We start from the raw sequence: 24,143 nt of genomic DNA on the forward strand, positions 1-24,143 counted from the left end.
CTACCTTCAAGCCGCTCAGTCCTTTCTTTGTCTGAGCACAGTTTAGGTCTTAACCACACCATGCACTGTAGCCTTGACGGTCTTATCTGGAATTTAGGACCCCTGTGGGAATATATCTCAGCACAGACTGTTTGAAAAGTAAATTTAGTTTACTCCCAGTATGAAGTCAGAGGAGCAGTGGTGGTGGTCTCAAACGATTAAAAGCATTTCTCAGAGAAACTGGTTTGAGCTTAGCCAGACGTAAGAGGGTAGGATACCTCTGGCTGGGAAGAAAGATCCCCGCTCCTTTGAGCGCTATGGTGGGAGGCTTTTGTGGCAGCAGAAGTTGTTTTTGAGACAAGGACTCCAAAGAAAAGACTTTGTGTGTGCAAGCCTTTGAGATGATGATTATGTTGGGTGAAGGCTCTAACCTCAAAGTGACCAAAGCTCAACCACACCATGCTTATTACGGGTTCTGATTCTGGGCCATGACTGCTGTAGGTTTTGGTCAGGATTTTCCAGGGCTTACATCATCTTGTATAGGGGTGGGGGGGAAGTTATAGAGTTGCGACAAAAGTTTGTTTCATGTCCAACAACATGACATATGCATTCTAGTGTTCTCATGATACCAACATTTTCACCAAGACCAAGTTAAGTATCTCATACTTGATACCAAAATGATACTTGAAACTGAAACAGTACTGATTTGATAGCTGATACCTAATAGATGAGAAATGAAATATCCACTAGCATTGATCACATTCACAAAGTTAGATGTGAAGATCAAAACCACTCTCATGCCTGTAAGGCAAATATGAAGCTGCCACCAACAGCCAGTTAGCCTAGCTTAGCATAAAGACTGGAAACAGAAGGAAACAGCTAGCCTGGCGCAAATTCGAGTTTCCTAGGATTGTGAAGGCATGACTCACCCTACCAGCCCTCTGATTGCCTGTTACTCATTGCCTCTGTTGGTTGGATTGGTTGGGTTTAGGCAAGAGGAGTGAAAATTGGTCAAGGTTAGGGTAACAATGTCAGGGTAAGCCAATCAGCGTAGGGCAGATCATGCATTCGCTATCCTAGGAAATGCAAATTCGCTGAGCCAGGTTCCTGTCCAGTGGTACAAAAGTCTGGTTTCTGGCCCCTCAAAGGTCAACACGACAAGACAATACGCAATTTGTCGATGGCTCATATTTGCACGTCAAAATTCACCAAAGTTAAACTCTGCACAAAAGCGCCAAACAGATTGAATTTGCAGTGATGAGCAAAGTTACTGATTACATAAATTTAATAGCAGTGAAACGGCTTCAGTTTAAAATGTCTCTGTTATAAATGCTAGCCTGACCGGGCCCTTAGATTTTGGCCCGTTTGAAATGAGGAAATCAGTGCTTGGACCTCTCTAAATATTAATATCAGCCCATCCTGCCTCAGTTCCATGAGCTGCAGAAATCTGTTAAACTCAATGGCGGGGAAAGTTTAAAGGACTGCCCTCAGCAATTGACTGACTTCACAAGAGCACCAAAGGTTTCTCTCATCTTCAAAATGTCCCTGCAACGCAGACCTAGATCTCTTCTCTCTGGACGAGGTCTTCCCAAAAGCTTCCGCAGACTTAGCGGCCAGCATGCTCTCTGTTATCAATACCCATTTCATCTGTTTGATGTGCTGCTTTTTCTCAGCCTCTCGCCACAGTCTCTCTCCTCTCTGGTGCCTTTTAATTCCAGTCAACATTCCTGCATGCTCAATTTTTTTTTATTGCCTTTGTGCACATCTTTATAGCGCTGTTTCTGAACAGTAGGCTGTGTTATGTGTTCGGCTCGCTAGGACCACACTGTCTGCCTTTCTACTCTTCTGTGGATGTTTAGCATTTTCAGCCCTCTCTACAGTAAACATCTTCTCTCTCCCCTTGCTTTCCCCTCCCCAAGGCCAAAGCGAGCTTATTCCCTCTAGCTATTACATCCAATTAGGAGGAGTGAGAGTTTCACCCCTCCTCCCTTTCTACACTAACAATGTGGAATACACTGGAATGAGTCAGGGTTTTTCTCTTCTCTTCTTTGATGTGAACAAATTACGCTTCAGACACACACTTGGCAAGGAAACAAAGATCCAGTTTACTCTTTCAAGTTTGGATTCTTTGTCATTTGGTGAACAACAAGATACACAATGCAAGAAGAGATCACTTAGTGCGAATTGATGGCTTCTTTTATTTCGGCTGTTCTCTTTAAACTTTAAAAAAAATCTTGTTTAAAATTGGATGTGAGTGATAGCAGTATAAATACATGTGTATATATATTTTGTAGGGGCGTTGTGATAACATTTAACTGATCACAAACTAGGATTATTTCATTGCTAAGCCCTATCCCTGAAGCACAAGCTTTTTCCAACCTTTTCATGAACACTGTCAGCTGCTCTGATATTATCCATGGCATTTATGCAGACTTAAAGTGGTGTGGTTCCTGTTGCTTGTTCTTCCCTCTGCAGAACATGTCTATGAGCCACCATCAGAGGCCCTTTAGTTGAATATAAAGCAGGGCTGCATATTTGAAGAGTATTCAGGATGACCTTTAAACATCTCTTTCTTTTGCAAAATCCATGGTCTACAAATGACCCTCACTTAACATTTTTTCTAATCCAGAAAATAATTTAAAGAGCACTTTAAAAATAAAGTGCACGCAAGCTACACGTGACCCGTATCGACACTGCCTTTACAGCTGGTATAGATGAAAGAAATGGAATGAAAACGTACTTTCCTTTAATCATTTTACCCGTACAGTACAGTAGTTTATGCATCATTCTGCAGGTGTCAAGTGCTTGTGAGGACTAAATCCTCAGAAACAGATGGCAGCTCTGGTAGGTGTTTGCATTAAGTGTATCCAAAGCTCGTGACAGCAGCTTTTGGTGCCACAAATGATAAAGCTGGATCACGTTTGGCTTGTTGATTTGGTATAATGTTTACAGGTGCTAAAAAGGAACATCGTCACAGCATCAGTGAAAACTGTGTGAAGTTCTTGTTTTCAAACAGTAGGACTCAACCTTTAGAGTTCTATCTCAGATAATTGAAGTAAACAGAGGTTTGCGATCCAACAGGGGCGGAAAATTACCATCAAATTTCTGGAAACAGCTTGTGCAACATAATGGGGTCAGCGCACTTTAGCACTCACAGAGCTTATTTGCTTGGGTTTATTGGTCGTACACACTGTGGTTTATTGCATACATTAGGGCGAAGGTAATGACGGCGGCAATTTCATTTTGGTGTGACATGTTCCTTTAAGATGGTCGCTAGAGCTGCAATAATTAGGCCACTGACAGAAAATTAACTATTTTGGTAACTGAATAATCATTCTGGTGATTTGTTTAAGCAAAAAAGCGAAACCTTTGCTCATTTCATGCTTCTTTAATGTGGGGATTTGTCCTGAATAGCTGAATAGCTTTGGAATTTTGGACTGTTGGTCCAATAAAATATGAACAAACCATTTGAAGATGCCATCATGGGCTCTGGAAAATAACAAGGCCTGTTTCACTAACTACTAATCAATAAATCAAGAAAATAATGGGCAGATCAATTGATAATGAAAAGAATTGTTAATTGCAGCCCTAGTGGTGGCGAGCCATCTCATATGGAGCTTTTTGCTCCTGGGCTCGTACTGCTGCTGTCTGCTGCTTCAGCTTCCTTCCCTTTCTTCTTCTCTGCCTCCCTCCTCCATTTTTCTTCTTCTTGGCACTGTTGCGGTTATAATCCCTACTTACATTATTCATTTGGATACACAGATCAAATAAATATACATTCTTCTTGGGAGGGGAGGCTTCCACTGTCTTGCTTTATGTTGTCTCTGCTGTTTTAAAACCCACAGCAAGTGATGGCAGAGAAGCTTTTGATCTGACCACATACTGCAAGTATGATGGGCATTTGTATATTATAACAGCTTTTTACACTAACCTTTCTCATTCAGTAGAAGCAATAATTGTCTTTATTCTGTTCATGGTGGGAGGGGAGTTCTTTTTCAAATACATGAGGGAACACAATACATTCAGTGCAGGTAGTCTTATAGCAGCTTCTTTGTCCCTTCAAACTCTCCTGGGATCAGATTCAAACCTCAACAACACCACCCATCTGAGTTAAGTGTGAGGTTTAAGACATTTATATGGCATCCACCATAGATGTTTTGGTTATAAGATCATTTTTTCCCCCGCACAGTAGGATACAGAGCGAAAGGAGCGGTGGAAAAACATGCCTTAGAAACAGTATCTGTGCAGAAAAGGAACAGTTGCTGCACTGCCATGCATATCGGCCTCCTTGCCAAGGCATCTGGTTGTTGCTCATTAAACAGTGCAACAACCGTCATTCAGTTTGGAATTATTTCTGGAAGAATAGCAACAATTAATCTGTAAATGGATAGTTTTGTTATCAGACTGGAAGGCATTCAGCATGCTTGTGTTTTCTGTCTGTTGCCTGAGGAATCGATCAAATCTTGAATTTGATCACGACTTCAATTACCAACATCGGGGATTGCATTTTATCAAAAACTGTCTAAAAAAAAAAAAAAAAGTCCACTTCTGTATTCTTAAGGTATCCTCCAATAGGGTGTGGACAATCAATACTGACCATAGCAGTATTGAGAACATGCATTATTTTACTGAAACTCGTTTTTGCACACTGACACTTAAGAGCAGACTTAAAGAGAAAAAAAAAACATTATCGATTGCGTGTCAAAAACACAGTATGAATCAGGCCTTGGATATGTCTGCTCTCTGTATTGACCACATTACAAAAACACTTCCCTGTAGACAGTCTGATCCAATGCTTTTTCCTTATGTTATGCTTGGAATAGCAATTTGATGCTCTATTTGACCGAACATCCTCTCCGCAAGCAATCATATACAGTTTACAGTCTGTGATGTTATGGATTTCAAACAGTTTTATAGTTTCTTTCATTTGAAGCAGGCTCACTTGTCAAAGGAAAATGACTCTGAGATCGTTGCTTTGTTTTATGCCAAGTCAGTATGTTAAATTCATATTGATGTTCAGACCCCCCAACACAATATGTGCATCACAAAGGCTGTCTCTTTCTAATACTGTGGATGTTACCATTTGTTTTAAAGGTCCAGTGTGTAGGATTTAGTGGGATATATTGGCAGAAATGGAATATAATGTAATATGATAAGTTTTTTAGTGTATAATAACTAGAGTTGTACAGATACCGATACCAGTATCGGAAATGCCTCCAATACTGCCTAAAATGCGGTATTGGGTATTGGGTATCGGGTATCGGCGAGTACAGCCTATGACCAATCCGATACCACGTAATGCCTCATGTCATTACGCATACGCACGCTACAGGCAAACGAAATGGAAAGCTTGAAAAGCATTCTACTGTAGCCTTTAAAATGTCTTGGATAACACTGGATAGTAATAATAAAAAAAGTTTTATGGCATTCATTCTATTATTATGTATTTATTTCTTAATATTTTACATAGAGTTTTAGGAGTTGAGACATACAACAATTCATATCCCATCCATTTTTATTTTACGCACTGGTATCGGATCGGTACTCGGTATCGGCAGATACCTAAGGTTCAGGGATCAGAATCGGTATTGGGAAGGAAAAAGTGGTATCTGTACATCTCTAATAATCACCTGAAAATAAGAATTGCCGTGTTTTCGGTGCCTTAGAATGAGCTGTTTATATCTACATAGGGAGTGGGTCCTTGTCTACAGAGATTAGCCATGTTTCCATCAGCCTGTTTAGATGCGCATCTAGAAGTATCGCATCGGAAAATTATGATGGAAACGCCAAAATTCGAATTAAAATCCCCTGATTCGCACAAACTAAAATACGCTAGCTTTAGCTGGGTTTTGGTTGATTCGAAAAAAATGTTGATTCGCAAAACGGGGGATGGAAACAGTTATGTTCGAATGAAGTCTGATGTAGCGCACCTCTCTCCATGGTGATATCCACACTACGGGTCGGGAAGGCTGTAATGCATTTACAAGCTGGTTGCCAACCGCCAGAAAACATAGAAGAAGAAGAATGCGAGATTTGTTTTGTTTCCGGTTCTGCGCAAATTCGTAGTTTTCACCAAAGTCCGTACATTTAATGAAAACAGACAGGATTCATATTTCTTTAAATGCGCATTTCCCAATGATTCGAATCACTTTTGGATGGAAACATAGCTATTGCTATTTTGTACAGCCATGTTTCTACAGTAGCCCAGAACAGACAAACCAGTCACCAGTGTTTTTGCATCGACCTCTGTAGCCCCTTTACAACAGGAGCATTAGAAAAACTGCATTATTCAGTGTTTTTACTGGTTTAAATCACTAGTTCAGTCTGATTTGGAGAGGAGGAGACCTCTGCGGACAATTCAGCTCACAGTAAAAACCTCCTGAACATCTGGATCACAGATAAGAAGAGCACGCATCAGAGAAATGGGTGAGCTCAAATTTGTAGGTGCTAGGTAAGCTGGCCATCTGTGACATGCCAAACAGGGTAGGTAGGAGAAACAACGATTAGTAACAGGAGCTTTATTCTGTGTTTTTACCAGTTTTAATCACCTGCTGTTTTAGAGAGGAAGAGACAATACAACACAAAAACCATGTTATTAACAGAGGTAACTATTATAGTGTCATATATGTCATGTTTTACCAGTGGCACATTTGTGTTCCTGAAAAGAGAGGGTTGGGATTATTTAACATATCCTACAGTGTACAGTGCATCACTGGGCTTACTGAGCTACAGCCAATTTTAAAATTTGATAAACTAGAGTTTTGAAACACATATCATCTCTCACTGCTTTACGGAGTCGTGCATGTATTCCCATAGTAAACTGTTTTGGCAGTGCTCTCACCACTACATTGGAAAATACAGCTATCATAAAGCAAAAATGTTACACATTGTAAACCATCACAGTTGTCTGTCAGAAAAAAAAAAAAAAATGCGATGAGGTAGTTTTTCATATCGTGCAGCTCCGTTTTTCATAATATCCCGACTTTCATGTACTGTAACTTTCATTAAAGATGTTGAAATGGCACGTAAAGCATCCCAAGAAGCGAGGTGAGCTGCACGGGAAAAAGAAGAAACCCTTGATCTCATCCCGGAGTGTGGTGGGTTTTTTTTTTCTTCCCTTCCTGTCTGAACCACATGTCAAAGAGCCACTCGTTAATGGAGGACTTTACCCTGCACTCCTGCTCCACTGACAAAAAAGTAAAATGAGGATGGATGGGTTATTTACTTACAGAGAGATAGTGTTTACCACTCCACTTGATATAAAGGGATGTGCTACTGCACTTCCTTGTCATTAGTTGGGAGAACATCAACAATGCCTCCCTAATTATTGTTGGTATTGTGTCTGTGAGTCATTTCACAGTTAGCCACCCACTCCATAGCAAGATGATTTAATGTTAATAAGCACTGCGATGATGGAACAAACACTTTTAAGGGTGATGTTATGTGGGAGATGGATGCGCAATGAGCATCTGCTGGGGGTTGGAGAGTGAGCGTGTGTGTGTGGGTAGGGGGTACAAGGAAAGGTGATATCTGTAGTGCTAATGTAGCACATGTACACAGATTGCCATATGTGCCACAGTGCAGCTAACTAAATCCTCATTTGCAACAAACCACTTTAGACATTGTTTATTTTTTATTTTTTTGGTGGTGGTGGTTTTGTTTTGTTTTTTATAATTCTCTGTCAGAAAAAGATTATATCAATTCTGACAGTGTTTATTGCCAGCTGGACTGGGTTCTGTTAACTGTCTTTAAACAAACAAACAAAAACTGTGTTCGCTGTCTTTCACCAGTCCATTCTGCTTTTCCAAATATTCAGACCATGTAATGTGAGTGCCATTAAAACTTAGCGACTGTAATTGCTGATTTGCTGAATTGTGTCACTCACATTAATGATAACTCTTACCTAGAATTACCATTTCAACTAGTCCATAACAATTTATGTCAATCTTATTCTGCAGCTGCCTGCCAAGTTGATTGTGATAATGCTGCTCATTTATGGCTGAAAACACATGGAACCTTTTAAACTGCGACTTGAGTCATGCAGTAATTAAATGCAGTCCTGTGGCAAATTAAACCAGTTTGTGTGCTAATTTTATGGATTCTGTCTTTTTCAAACTACTGTATCATGATTAAAACGGCTCATGTCTCTAACTCGCTGCCAAATACGGGAAAGAAACATGAAAACTCCCAACAAAAGTTTTACTGCTTGAGATTCATAACATGAGACACTTGACAGACGCAAACAGGATTTGTCAGCCCCGGCGAGTGGTGTCTGGGCTGCCAGCATTAGCAGTGACAGCTGACTGTCAGTCTTGATGCTACACCGCTAAATGGGAATACGATCCATTACCCGGATTGTTTTTGACTTTGTCGTGGGCCGACTGGCCGTGAAGGTAAGAGTGATAAGCTTTACGGAGCTATCATGTCAGAGGGAGCTCAATTTGACTCTGTTCAGCCATCCTCGTTTGGGTTTTCGGTTGTTAGATCCCAGCTAATCATAAATTTTTCGCCAAATAACCAATTTCAAGAAGTGTAGCAGTTAAAGTATAACCTAAATGTGAAGAGGGATGTATAGACCATTTTAGGGTCGACGTCACAGTGACGTCACTCGATTAGCTGGAGGCAAAACATGACTCGCCACCACAGGGCTGTAGGCTACACAGGAGTCTTAAAATGTTGTGTTGTTGTGTTATTGGGAGCCAGAATAGAAGGAGTCATGGCTCAAAGCTTAAATTTTACTGCATAGAAATACAACAAAACAAAGACAGCTATGGTTAAATGCAATAAGACAAAAGGATGGACGGAGGCAATCATTAAAAATGCTCACATGTGCGCACACACTTCATATCAGGTTAGGGAAAAAGTATTTCCTGTTGTAGGGATGAATCACGTTATGTTCATTGGGTAGGTATTAAGAGGAATATTGGATTTCTTTTTAGCGCATTAGCTAACGTTAGCTTCAATAGCAAAACAAACTGGAGGAAACTGTTCAGGAGTCGTCCTCCTTTGTAAGATTGGTATAGTAATCAACCACAAAACTTCCTGTGACATCATCCATCCACTGAGTGAGAGCATACGGGTCGGCCAGTCCGGTCCCATTGGTCAGTGTTTACGTTTTCTAGTAACATTTGCAGTCCCGGAGACTGAGCGACCTGACATGGTGTGTTAGTGAATTCAGTTTGACATTCGGAGCGTTGTATTTCTATATAAATTAAAGAATGGTTAAATTAATCATGCATTTACTCTGCTTGGCGCTCTGCTGCTCCGTCACCCCAGACAGAGTGCCGAGAGTGCTCTTTGCCACTCCGAGAGTCCGGTGCTCTGGATAACCGAAAGGTACATTCAGACAGCACTCTGAATTTACAAACGGTCCACTTTGTGCCAGAGCGCACTCCAACGTGTGAATATTTCTGAATGCACCACTTGCACCATCTTCCTCCATTGTCTTAAACAAGCCAACAGAACAAACAAGCCAACAGAACGTGTGCCATGTTTCTACAGTAGCCTAGAAGGGACAAACACAAGCTCTACGGCATCTGAAAAACACTGATTTCTTACCTGAAACTGCTTTAATCGGTGTTTTTACTTATTAATCACCTGGTGTGTTTGTTTTAGAGAGGAAGAGACCACTGCAGATTATTTGGCTCCTGGTATAAACCATTTGAATATGAACACTGAAGGATTTCTACCTAAGGGTTCATATGCGGCACATAGGCGAACTTACAGATGGTTGCAATCTGCAGTCCTCAACGCTAGATGCCATTAAATCATACAAACTGCTCCTTTAGGACAATCAAATAAGAAGGTATCTTACTTTTACTAATGTCTACAAATGTGAATGTGAGGGGCAACCACTCATACAGTATATAACACTTCTAATAAAAAAAAACTGTATTTTAATAAACTAAACATTAAAATGAAGTTCCTTTCCAGTGTACAAAACATCCATTAGGTCATCAAACACATCATGAAACAGTCGCCGTCTCCCACAACTGAATAATGGATTGCTATCATAATTATAATTATTGCAATCATCGTGTTGACCCCTCACCCACACAAATGTGGATACATCAAAACAATACTTCCATCTATATTATGAAAGCCTTACAGGGTTGTGGGGTTAATGCTAATGCTAAGGGAACAACACTGAAAAAGTGCAGATGTGCCCACTCATAACACTCCAAATGTATTTACCTCATCACATTAAACCTCGTGTCTTAGAATTATACATATTTTTATCTTTAATGAAAATGGACAAATCAAGCACAGTGTTAATCTCACTTCTACATTCATTTAACCAAGCCTCTCCAATGCTAACTTTTATCTTCTGTTTACACCATCTGCTGTATCATTCAGCCTAGCAGTCATACTGATGTTTCAGACAGGTTACTATTTGTACTCCAAACCTTTTGTCATCTTAACAAGTGATTTTTGAGAGAGCTGACAAGTTGAGAGAGAAGCTGACATTACATAATACACAATGTCTGTATTCAGTGTTGGCAAAATCTTTTACACTTATACTATTTGCTAGGACACTCACAGCTGTCAAGAATTTAAGCGGGGCTTTCGCTTGTTGGGATTTAAGACGGCTACATTAAAGAGAAGAAACTGAACACAACCGCAGACCAGATGAAACACTTTATTGTGAAACTTAAACACAGAATGTCTCTCGTCTTATGCAAAAACATACTGTACTTCTATTTCTGCTTTTTTAGCACCAATTGGTCATTTATTCTACCAGTGTGACCCATGTGAGGATCATCATTTGATCAGTTTCAGTGACAAACTAATAAAACGTCATACAGAACTGTAGGTTTTTGCAGTGTCGAGGGTTTTCTCTCTCTTGGTCTCAACTTCTCTGAATCCATTTCTGGATGTCTGTCAGCTTGCAGAGCTGTGATCACATGCTTTAATCAGAGGTGGTCTCAATGCATTTCACACTCTTATTTACCCCGAGTGAGCCACTTTCCTCTTGGCACCTTATACAAATATGTCACATCAACCATCTGCTCTATAAATCTCTGCATCATCGGTGATGCATTACCAGAGAGCTTGCCATTTACTTGGTCTAAAAACGCCTTATGAAAGCACATATGTGACATGACATTCATTCAACACCAAGAGTAGAACTGTGTTTTCTATTTTTTACTTTACCCAGTTAGATTTTGTTCTAAATTGATATTAGAAACTTGAGCAAATCTGTGCTCGATCACCAGCTATGATCTGTGCCCCGCTGATCCGCCTTAATTAAGTGGAGGTGTTTCTGTTAAGCCAGATTTCACTGCTAACCCTGCGCTCAGCGTCTCAGCACAGAGCCCTTACTGTTCTGTAGGCTGCTGGTAAAAGTAACTATATATAGTGCCTCCCTCTATAGTTATTTGAGGTCAGTCTTGGTAGTTGCTTGCTCTGCGCACTTCTTGATCTTCACAGCGAGGTGGTTACTGTCCATGTGAATTAGAATTCGATTATTGCAGTGTTTAACGCACAGGAAAAAATCTATTGCAGGTCTGTGCCGCCATATATCTCAGAGACAACACCACTGAAGATGCAGCGATGCACCATTTATCCCTAATTTCACCTCTTTCACTTGGCAGCTTTCACTGCTGCGACAAGCCACTTTACACATTTTCACTTGTAACAGCAGAGCTACGTCCAGCAAACAATGCAGTCTGTGTGGCAACAACCCCATCTAGTCTACATCACGCTGTACACGTGAATGAATGAGCTGAACCATATTGGTATTCATGTATTAATTGACCTTTTTCCGGTTAATAGAACGGGGTTGCTCACCATTTCAAGCTCACTTTGACTGATTAAAGCAGTTATATTCTTACTTTACATTAATGGGTTTTAAAAATGAACCACAAGGTCACTACTGGGAAAGAAAAGCAGATTATTAGATGCTACTGGTCAATATATTTGTTTTAAGATGCTCTATTGATCCATAGTGTTATTGATTTCAAATAATTTATACTGTGTGATTGGATGTGAGTGTGTGTGTGTGTGTGTGTGTGTGTGCGTGTGTGTGTGTGTGTGTGTGTGTGTGTGCTACAATGTAGTAACAAAATTATGTTGTGGATCTGTTTTCAGTTATTTTTCCCAAAGACAGTCAAAACTGCTTCCAAAGAGAAGAGAGATTACACATGAAACCATTACATTTCACATATGTGAACACCTTAATATGTGTCTTTTGATATGCATATGTATCCTCCTCCTTATATGTGTGTGTGTGTGTGTGTGTGTGTGTGTCTGTACTGTGTGTGCGTACTGTATGAGTTTTGTACTTGTTCACCCTGTGCACCGGCCCCTCTATCTCCACTGAACACCTTGAGGTCACAGCAGCCCCATGCTGGACAGACTGGCTGGTTCCCATTTAGATTATGGATGGTTATTACTGCCTCCCAGCTGTCAGTCAGATTAAACCAATATGTGCCACGATGGCGGCTCATCGTGCAACAGAGAGGACCTTCTCCTGGGAAGGAGGAGGGAACATTTAAATAAGTCATCTCCAGAACCCTCCGTGTTTTACATATTTGTAAGTGCAGTCTCGAGATGCATCCATGTGTCAAGTGTTTGTTTACAAAATGGAACAGTGTGTACGCTTTTGCAATTGTCTGTCTGTTTGTCTCTATCTGCTGTATCCATGTATCTCTCTTAAAGACCCCATTCAATGAAAATCAGCTTTGTTGCCTCAGACACCCAGGGTTTCACACATCACATATTTAAGTAATCAATCCCGAAGGGTATTAGAGAAGACAGTAAATGCAGTTTACAAGCTAAGTTTCAATTACACTCCAACTTGTCAGAGCTGGCGATCAGGAAAACATTTATCCAACATGAGCAACACATTATTAGCTGTTTCATAATGTAGTCAAGCCAAAGCTCCTGTTATCTGTTCCTGTTGCATTTCTAACATTGTAAATAACAGTGAGCAGAGTCGAAGGTGAGCAGGAATGCTCAAGCTGCAGGTGATCTCCTGAGAGGTGGGTGGAGATGGAGGTGCAGCTAATTTGCATATTCATAGATCTGCGCATATTTAAGAAGGGACAGCTGATGAGTTACATGTAAAGCGGGAGCCATGCTTGTGCATCAGCCTACGCACATGGCCTACGCCGTTGTGAGCATTTATACTTGTGCGGTGGTGTGTCTGTGTCACTCTGCAGTTACACCTCCAAAACACTAGTTGGTGGCAGGGTTTCTGTGAAGCGCTGTAAAGTTTAGTTCATTCAAAACACACATTAAACATGGCTTATTAGAGACTAAAGAAAAATACACAAATCGGCTTCACTTTAACTCGCAGCATTCACAGACAAAACACCCCACAAATACAACATGCTAACGTTTTTTAGCACAAGGCTATGGCATATTAAATTGTATAAATTAGCGTAGTAGCTTGTGGACTTTTCCTCTACTCACATGAAGCCAGGGACAACAGCAACATTTAACGAAGGTAACTTTACAAAATTTGGTTCCATTACAACTCACAAGGTTCACCGACAAAACAACTGTCTTATACTTAACACATTTTCCAAACAGAAATAACATGCTAACATTATTAGCACAAGCCTGTGGCATTTTACATTGTATAAATTAGCCTAGCGACAAGAGGAGATTTCCCTTACTCATATGAAGCCAGGATAAAGCCCACACGAGACTTAAAATGCTATTTTGTGGAGGCTTTATTGTCTTCACAATTTAATGTTTCTTATCTGTGAAATTAAAGTAGCTAAATAAAAGCTTGACAGGAGGTCTGCGTCGCAGCGATGTGTAGTTACATTTCTGGGGAGGTGCATGTCAGAAGGATAAATCCTGCTTAAGCCATTTAAAGTTATAAAGTGATTTTTTTCATGAAATATGTCTAAATATGTAATTTTGATGAACAGATGTGAGTTTTTAGGGATTTAATCGATGCAAGGAGAGGCACATAAATCACAATAGGACTATTTACATTGCCTTACACTCTTGGCACCTGGGGTTGACTACTGTAAGAAGAAGGAAACAAGGAAACATGCCTACATGCCTGTACTATCCACATGCAACACATTCAGTTAATTATATAAACTCATTTGTAAGCTGAATTGTTGTGTGGCTTAAGAGTGGAGTAAATTAAAGTACACTGTTTGATGTTATGTATGCTTACAGCTCAAATGTGTGGATTGGGCTCCGTTTTCACTACTTTTTGATGACACACATTAACTAAACTGACTGCTTAATGTTAGTGTTTATATCAGAGCATTTTTTGAGATACAGTACGAAACAAGCACACCCGAGTGGTAAATCATGATTGTTTCAAGATTCATTATAGATCTGTTTATGGCCCTGCCGCTGTGTGAAATGTGCTGGTTTTGCTTTGATGACCACTTTTATGGGAAGGGAAATTGAAAGATGTTAGATTTGCAGCATTTTATGAAAGGAAACATTTCGGTGCGCAAAGAACAAAAACAAATGTGTTGCTTTTTTTCTTTGTCTTTATCATTGACTGTACAAGTACCAGCACAGTGCCGCCTTCGTATTACCCCAGCAGTATGATATTTGATTTTTTTTTTTTTTTTTTTTCTTTGTAGCACAATATTAGAAGTATTTCCACCAGAATATGTGTGTTTGGCTTAAAACAGCAAGGTGAGACAGACAAGTGATTGTTCAAAACCAGTCTGTGGAGTCTTTTATTGATTTACAGAAGAGCAGCCTCTCTGCATCCACTCTGAAAGGCATGGTGGTAAAATATGTACATGACTAAATAGAATAAGATGTTTAAAATTGGGCTTTGCTTCTTGAAAACACAACACCTTTAGCATACCTACATCTAAAACAACCCATGGCTCTTCCAGTAACTAGACATGCCTGCTCTGTGGTTGTGATTTGGGGGTATGAACCGTGCTCACCGGTGTCAGAGTCCTGTGACCCAACTACCCATCCCGACTTCATCCTTAAGAGGTTGTGCTATAACAATGTCACATTATCTTTGCTTTTGCTACTTAGAGAGGACAGGAAATTGTCCGGAAAATGTCTCATCAATTCATTCATTAAATGGGAAGTACATTTTTCTCTTGTCAGACAACAATAGATAAATAGCGCTGTCCATTTCCACTGGAAATAACTCATGTGATTCAACTGGCATGGGGTGCCTTGACTCATCTTAGGGAACACCAACAATTGAAGGCATACATTTTGCCAGCCCAGTTTGTTGCACAACTAACACTCAGTATTTTATGCACTCTTGTGATTCACCACATCAACACATGGATAAACAAAAGAAACTCCCTTTAATATGTCTCTATCCTCCCAGCATGTGTATTTATGTGTGGGCGTGAATTGTTGTCTGCACTCCGAGGCATGTTTTTCTTCTTCTTTGTGAGTGTGTAATTGCGTGAGTACACTATATACAGTACGTGTCTGTGGGCTTGCATGCGTGTGTCTTGACCCCTACGGTTAGAGACGAGAGGAAACGGCAGAAAGAAAACCGCACCAAGTGAAGCGTGGAATGTGCTTGGTTTTGGGATTACATTGGCCCATGCGCATGGGAAATCACAAAGGGGAGCATCTACTGCCAGACAGATGAGAGGTTGGGAAAGTGCTTGGCTTTGGCTCCTTCTGACTTCAATTTGAGCTTTCTCTCGCAGTTAAAGGAGTGTTAAAGGCTGCGGTTCACTCTTTAATTCTGTCTGTTTTTCACAGTGGTGTCTAAATGAATCTATTTTCCCCTTCAGTTAGTAGCTGCTGAGGAAAGATTCATGGCTGCTGTCTAAGTTGAAATCATTTGTTCCGGGGTGTCCTGAGTTTGTCAAAACAGTCCGCTCAGCTTGTCTTGCTCGACGTTTAGTAGATACACTGAATGCAGACCCCCCAGAAATAAGGTACCACATTAAATTAGATTGGCAATATAAAAGTTTTTAAAACCCTCTGAGAGCACTTTGTGAAGTGATTTTATTTTCACATCCAAAGCCACTACAGGGGATGCAGACTGACGGAGCACTGATGTTTGGTTTTTGGAGAGGAGAAAAATCTACTCTCTGCGTGTTACTCTGTGTTATGATTGGAAATGAGACTTGATTAGGTTCCTAAGAGGGATTTGGATGCATTTGCAGCTGCATGAAATGCTGGCATCCATAACTGTCTCGCTGTCTGCCTCATGATCTATGTGGCCTTAACCCTCTCCATATGCTAATACCTAATTAGTATTCAACGCTGTGGATGAAAACATGAACATGACATTGAATCACACTTTAATTAAGCTAGCATGCTCATTGGAAGGCAGTATCATTTGCTATTAAGAAATAACAGACATGAATATTAAATGTGGTCTTCAGGGGACCCCAGTCCCTTTACATTTATATGTGTCCATCCATCCATCCATCCATCCATCCATCCATCCATCCAAGGAAACTGGTTCATTTCTGATCACCCCCAACCATAACAGCAAACACTATTCATCATCCCATGCCTCTAATGCCCTTGGTCTCTTGCCTCTGTAGCCATTCCCAGCTTTCAGGCACATTTTCGGAGCAATTTTACAAGTGATGATGGAGATGGAGGGTTGTGGTAATGACGGCAGACAGGCCAAATCTCAGCCACGGAGCTGGACTGAGGCTTAGGAGCTAGGGATGCAGTAAACAAGTATGTATGCCACAGGGGCTAATCCTACACTGGTCCAGAATGATGAACACATATTAGTCGAAGGCCACCGACCAGGACATTGCATTGTGGCGGCGTATAAATGGGGGGGGATGGGCTGTGACACGGTGCCAGGCTACGCTTTGTGGTGGCAGTGTGGCGTATTTCTGCTGGCAGGATGTTGTACCCCACAGGTAGCAGGTGTGTCTGGCTTTACGTACTGTTTGCTCCATTGGATTACATGTGAAATGTTACTGCACATATGGCAGTGCACGGTGCAATTAATAATATTGTTGAATCAGCAGTGTTGCGTGCTGTTGGAGCACTGAATACTGTGACATAGTTGGGATAAAGCTAATATATTTTTTCCTCTCTTTCCCCTCCTCTCTCTTTTTCTCCTCTGTGTCTCCACAGCAGCAGATGGTGAGGAACCAACTTCAGCAGGTGGGAAATTTTTATGCTTGGTAACGTGATTTCCCTTCATTTGTGTTTGTCTGTGTGTGTCTGCGTGTGTGTGTGTGTGTGCGTGATTGTGTGTGTGTGTGAGAGGGAGGGAGAGAGCTCTTTTACTTGCTAAATCTTGGCCAAGCCTCCTCCCTCCCTTCATTACCACTGACTCTAATTCCTGCACCGGCTCACCGATCATGCCTGGTCAGCAGCAGTCATGATTATATCATTTGGTAGTTCAGTTCATAAGGCAGTCCTATTTAAACCTCGTCTAATAGTGCGACTCGTGAGAAATAGCTCGGCTTTGTCTGGTACAGAGTTTTGAGATTGTTTTCAGAACCACGCAGTCCAGTCCTGTGATTGCTTCAGCGCGATTGCCTTTCTGAATACCTGAGCATTTAGTGTAGTTTCTAGGGCTGTTTTTGAAAATCACTCCCAGTGTGTGTGTGAGCGCGGACTTTATAATCCATTAACTTAAGAGTAGCATTAATCTAAAGCATTTTCAGCATCTAAAAACCTCACTGTCTTGATCTTAAGTACAATGCATTGCATCCTTAAATGCGTGCTATTAGCATCAGTCTGAATGTGCATTGTATCCGTCCCCTAAGGAGTGCGTTGAGTGTGTTTTGTGCTGCGCTTTGTGTTTGTAATTATTATAGGTAGTAGAGTAAAGGTCTGTGAATTATCGTATGGGAACTTCCTTTTAAAAACATCTTCTTTAGAGAGCATATTTTATATTCAGAAGTACTGCTTCTCATTATTGAAAGAACTAATGCAACCAGAGTTTTATTACAAAAGCAAGACCACAGAGGACAACAGTAAACAAGAACCTGATTTATCTTCATCAGTGATATAATTAAAATGTCACTTCGCATCCTCGGGAAGCACCACAACTGAATACAAACTTCCTACTTCTAAGTGCATTCTCAGCATCTAATTGTCTTTGTCTATGACGTTTCTTTAATTATTATTAATCTCCGCTGGTTTATTTGAGATCAAATGGGTTAAAACAAGAATGATTATTTAGATAAGACATAATACCCCACAAATCAAAGCAGTTTGTTGTTGTGATGCCGAGCTTAGTGTAATCTCAGACTCTAATCAGAAAATAGAAACACAAACACATGCATATACATGTACATGCACATGTGTAAACATAATCTGAACATACATTCGCTACTGTAGTACACGAACAGAAACTCTTTCAATTAAACTAAAAGCAAATTGAAAAGTTTAATTTCACACAAACAACAATTACCGACTAATTGAAAACGTTAGTTTAAATGCCAGCATTCAAATGCCAACTTTTTCACTAAAGCCAGAACGCACAGTTTAATTGTGCAGAGGCATAAATGTCACAGCGAAGAGAGACTATAGGGCTTAAATTTTCCAGCTCAGCATATGGAAATGGAGTTCAATGACTGTGGCAAACACATACAGAATGTCACCTCTATTTTTATCATATATGTGTATATGATTTACAGTTACTGCATAAGTCAGTCTAAATCAAATAAATTAGGGACACATTTATCTTTAGAGTCTGCTTGCAAGAACAACTGCAGTAAGTCCCGTTGCCAAAGCTCTTTTCTGTGTCCTGTGCTAGACATTTTGGAAAACAGAGATGCGGAGATGAATGCGGCAAACAACACAAGAAATAATTATCAGATCTGAAAATGACCCGAATTAGGTGGGACTTGTGACCACTGACCTGGAACTGGACTTAGAGAGAAAATAGGACAGGGCGACGTGGACGGCCAAATTACTCATGACAGCTTTGAAGAATTAAGCATATCAGCTGCTATTTCACAGCCTAAATAGCTTTAATCTGCATATTCACGCCCTTTGTCCATGCATGTAAAGGGGGCAATTCTTCAGCTCATGTGTGTATCTATGTGTCAATGTCTGTGCTGATTTTAACTGGATTTTAGTATAGTCTGGGGACACTGGCTCACTATCTACATGCATCTGAAGCCACTGTTAAAATTGAATGTTTGAGGTTGAGAGAGAGAAATTCTGCTTCGTGTGCTAAACATGACAGAATATTGGATTTCATTTTGTCCTCTGCCCCGGTGGAATAATAAAATGAGGAAATTGGCTGTATTTTATCTACACAAGGTGGGATTCTTTTCTTTACATCTAGGACAGGCGGCTCATACTGTACAAAATGGACCATTTTCGATAACAATAAAAATACAAAGGGCCACTACTGCTGTACAGAGAGAAAGCAATGGCCTCACCTTTTTCATTGTGTTATAGTGTAGCTGGAGACCGTTATTTTAATACTGCGTATTGCTTAGTGACATTTTTACCACTTAGATTATTTTAATTAATACTTAAATTTGGGCTTGAATGTTAATGTGTTAAGTAGGCATATTTTCTTTAGTCTGAGTAGTCACACGCCGGAAAAAAAATGTGCTCATTAGAAGTACATTTAAATTTTTCCTCCACTTTTTACAAACAGGAAGTGATTTTAATGGGTGCTTTAATTATATATGAAGAGACTGTAATAATCACACATCCGCATTATGGAAAATCTTCCTCTTCAACAACCATCCTTTAAGATCGTCACATGCTCAAAGCTCTTCAACAAAAGCATATGAGCTCATCATATGCATTAGACACTTTCTGAAGTAGAACATTCATTTATCCACATTGAGTCTCTCAGTATCGCAAATATAGACATAGAGAAAGACAGAGAGAGTGCTTCAGTATTTTTTTTTTCTTATTTACTTGCTTATTTATCTGAGACAGGGGTGCGGGTTTCGTGTCAACATGAAACAGGGTTCAGGGGTCCTTTCATGCACCAATTTCTGCCTTTTCTATGTCAATTTATGGTGTTTATGTCTTTGATTTTGTCAAAATAAAAGTCCTCTGCTACTGTCATATTTTTACTTGGGGGGGGGGTCATCCATCCATCCATTTTCTAACTGCTTATCCTCTTGAGGTCGGAGGGGGGCTGGAGCCTATCCCAGCTGACACTGGGCAAGAGGCGGGGTACACCCTGGACAGGTCGCCAGACTATTGCAGGGTTGACGTGTAGAGACAGACAACCATTCACACTCACATTCACACCTACGGACAATTTAGAGTCACCGGGTTCAACATGTTCTAAATGTTGAGGGGGACCTGTGATCTCAGAGGAGACACATGTATCATCTGAAGTTCACTGTCCATTATACAGATATTCCTCAGATTGTACATCCCAAGACAGTTGTGCTTAAATTAAACTTACCTTATAGTTTCTAGTGTAAGAAAAATAAAAAGGGGCTGAATGCACCATTTTTGTTTTTTCTGTGTGAAATGGGATCCACAGGCTGCAGAATCTTGTTTGTCCTCACATCAGTTATTTATCTCCTCCGTGTTCATGGTATTGATAAAGCAGTATCCTTACAGTGGCCTCACAGTGACCTCTGTGGTATGCGGGGTGCGGTTCTTTGAGAGTGTTTTACAATGCGTCGCCTCCGGTTTCCACGCACCTACCGCAAATTGAATGTTTGCAAAGCACAAATCACATCACGACAAAAATAAATAAATGCACAAGCCCCATGGTGAGCATCACGTGCACTGGAAATACCTCGGATGCCTCTGAGACCTCAAGAAGCATATTGAGCCTTAAGGTTAAGTGGATAACTAACAGTCTGTTTGCAGAATGCAGAACAGTAGGCTTCCATTGAACAGGTTGGAGCCAGCCTCTACTGATTATATTAAATCTTATCAGGTTACAGCTAATGTCTCATGCTGTATGTAATGCACAAACATTAGAATCAGGAAAATACCTTATTTTAGAGGAGACCTTTGAGTGTGGGACACCGCTCTGACATTTTAATGGCATTTAGTCTGTGACAAGACAGCTTCCATTTCTGCCTTTTCCTCTGTCTTCCAAGAACGATGCTGATCTTCGGCGTGACCCCTCCATTTGGATATTTATTTGACATATTCCAAACCATTTTGTTTCTGCGTGATCTCAACTCTGAGTGCATTTGTCTGACATTGTCAAATGGTGATGGGCTGAAATGGCAGAGTGGCAAGGGCACGGGAGAATAAGAGGCCAAGGACTCACTAAAAGCATGAATGTAGGGTGGCTCACGCTGAGAGCACTGATGTAATATTGGTGGTGCGGTGCCAACTTTCATCAGTCGAGGTGAAGGATGGGTGCAGTGACCATGAGCCTGTGAACCAGTGAAGCCATCATAGAGAAAGCGGCTGGGTTAAAATAGATTTGACACAATTAGGCCATGTCAGATTTCTCTACGATGTGGCTGGGTGCACATTCAGAGCTGAGAAGCTTCGATGTAAATTTGACTCTCTCGAGGCAGGTAAAATGTGTTTTTTTTTGTTTTTTTTTATATAAAAAGTTAACAAGGTGGTTGATGGGCCGGCTTATTAACTCAAGATGGAGGAATTGGAACTGAAATTCAGAGTTGACAATTTAATTTTCAGGGTCCTTTTTCATTATCTTCTGAAACTCCTTGAAATAAAAGCTTTTCAGTGAAAGTATCGGGTGAGCTGGTGTTGCTGAGTGCAGATTTAACGTTAGACCAAGTCGAGTGTACATGCTTGTTTGTGTTTATGAGTATTATTAAAGCACTTCCTCCTCCGCTGCTGCTGTAAATGGTCAGCTGGCCCCACAACCTGACCCACTTCACTGGGATCAGCAGAAATCTTTATCAAGGAACAGCCAGTAATACTTTGACTGACCTCCTCGTGACCCCAACCAACATGATGGTAGCAGTGCAAGACTTCTTTCTTTTTCCCTGCATTTTTTTGTCAGTGAAACAGCTGTAATACTGTGTATTGTTAACATTTGTTATAGAGTAATGCTTTCTCTGTGTCTCTTTAATAGAAAAACAGAGTGTACAAGAGACTCAGTTAATTATATCCCTCTTATGAAATCAAGAGAGTCTTATTACCTCCAGCCACTCAGCTCCAACAGTGCACTGTAAAATGTTGTGTTGCAAGCTATATCATTTAAAAGGGGCTAAGTTATCAGGTGCAGCTGAATAAAATTAGCTGGTACATTTGAAACAAGCTAATGTTTGCGACAGCTGAGCGCATATGTAGCTTTAACCCTGGAAATGTCAGGCCTTTTTGTGATCGATCTGCGAGGAAACAAAGGATGCATTCCTGTGTTTAACCATCGGTCAGGTTTTCACAGCTGATTGATTGGACGCTCTTTGCAGCCAGAAAAGAAATCACAGCGCTCATGCCGGACACAACACAGGCTCACATCAATCACCGGGAGAGCGTTGGCTTGTACGGCGGAGCAGCAGCTGACATTCACACAAGAAAGCTGCCAATGTTTCCTCCAGACATGCATCACACAGACACGCATCACACAACCTGCACACTGAGTGAAGAGAGCATCCACTGACAGCCTGATGAGATCTCTCCGGTTGACACACAGCGTCCACCTCCCTGCCTCCTCTGGAAAAGTTGCTTATTTTACCTGTGGATGTGTTGTGATGGTTCCTTTATGCACCCTGTGCACCTTAAGTGAAGATGCTCAGCTGCTGCAGTGAATTAGTGAAGACTTTATTTCCCAAAGTAGAAATACATTAATGGAAAATGTTGTGCTGCTGTTAGTTGATATCCTATTATCTGCAAATGTATCTGCAATTGCAAATATCAGACAGTCTGGAAAATAAGGAAAATAGTCATGTTTTTCTTTAGGGTTTGAAAGAGTTTTGTAAATTTCAATCCACCTCATATAGTAGCAAAGCATCAGACATGGTATTCTGCTATTAGCAAGATGAGTCGTATTCTTTCAGCAGTGTTTTTTAATATAACAACATTTTTTGTGTGTGCTAATGTGGCTGCCATATCCGCTCCCGACTCACCACATTGTCACAGTCAATCAGGTTTTGCCTTTTTTTCGACACACAGGGTGTAAAAGTATGCAGTGTTTCCTTCACCTTGACGTATTCTTGGTTTAAAATTGTCACCCGGCTCCATAAATCACACTATCAGTAAATCAATCTCTTTGAAATATTGCTTTGTAATCTTTTGGAGCCTTTTATATCTGGAAAAAAAAAAAAATCTGGACTTAAACGTTGCTGTCATACAGAACACGCTCTCTGTGTATCTCTCTCACACACTCACTTTAACTCTCTCTCTCTCTCTCTCTCTCTCTCTCTGCATCCACCTCCTTCCCCTCCCTGCTTTTTTTTTTTTTTTTTTCTGCTTTATGCGCTCTCCATTAGGGAGGCTGTCAGTACACCTTGGTGCGACTATAGATCGGCACGTCAAAACAGCCCTGAAACCTGTCACCCCCCCTCTCTCCAAGAGAGCAGGGTCTCTGTGAAAGCTATTATACGTTCCTCTGTTCAACTGATTAGCCACTGCTCTCATTATTACTGATACAGGTCCTGGCTTTGAAATGGCATGACTTCGATAGGATTAACTCGTTTGTAATTCATATCCAGAGGCCTACTAATTCCAACAGGAGAACAATAATAAGCTCGCTGGTGGTGTTTATTTATTTATTTGCTATACTGAGTTCATTTTCAGCCTATGTATTTTCAGAGTTGGGGCTCGCCTTAAATGGCCGAGCAGATGATGTAGTGCACTATCCAAGGCTGCAGCCGTTTACTCGACATTGTCAAATTTTGTGCTCATGACTGCTCATTTGTCAAATTGACTTAAGAGGGCATGATAGTCTCACCCTTGAGACTTCTTCTTGTTGCTTATCACTTAAAATGAAATAAGAGGCCTGTCAAAGCACAGTTTACCTGTCAACCATAAGATATGACTGTAAAAAGACTAGAATAGAAATTGTATCGTGAGACAGGAAGCTTGGAAAAAGGCTCATGGAAGCAAATTTGTTTTGCTTCTCCTGTCAGCAGACTTTTATAAGCTTTGGACTGACCGTACGTTATCACATAAAGCACAAGACTTTCTTCTCACATCCGTCTTCTGAGCTCTAGCTAGGTTTGCATTAAGATCCAACGGAAGGCTTCTAAAGTTTTCCCATCCAATCTCAATTCACAAAGTTTTGACAGCACTCAGTGCAGTTGTACAACTCGATGTTTAAAAGATGAGACAGCTATTGGCAGGCCCTTGAGTTATGAAACCAATAAGCCTGCGTCAAGGCCTCGTCATTTACATTT

At 40.6% G+C, this 24,143-nt stretch overlaps 1 protein-coding gene across 2 annotated transcripts in view; it reads left to right on the plus strand.

The window, feature by feature from the left end:
• Positions 1–24,143, plus strand: part of LOC126394877 (EGF-like repeat and discoidin I-like domain-containing protein 3) — a 142,730-nt gene that overhangs the window by 20,059 nt on the left and 98,528 nt on the right. Inside the window, exon 2 of one of the 2 annotated variants that reach the window (XM_050052017.1) lies at positions 17,005–17,034. In XM_050052017.1, the coding sequence (XP_049907974.1) occupies positions 17,005–17,034 (30 nt within the window). The remainder of the gene's footprint in view (positions 1–17,004; positions 17,035–24,143) is intronic. The other variant, XM_050052018.1, reaches the window with a different exon arrangement.

The sequence above is a fragment of the Epinephelus moara genome, chromosome 8 (genome assembly GCF_006386435.1).
Source record: "Epinephelus moara isolate mb chromosome 8, YSFRI_EMoa_1.0, whole genome shotgun sequence".
Taxonomy (NCBI): domain Eukaryota; kingdom Metazoa; phylum Chordata; class Actinopteri; order Perciformes; family Serranidae; genus Epinephelus; species Epinephelus moara.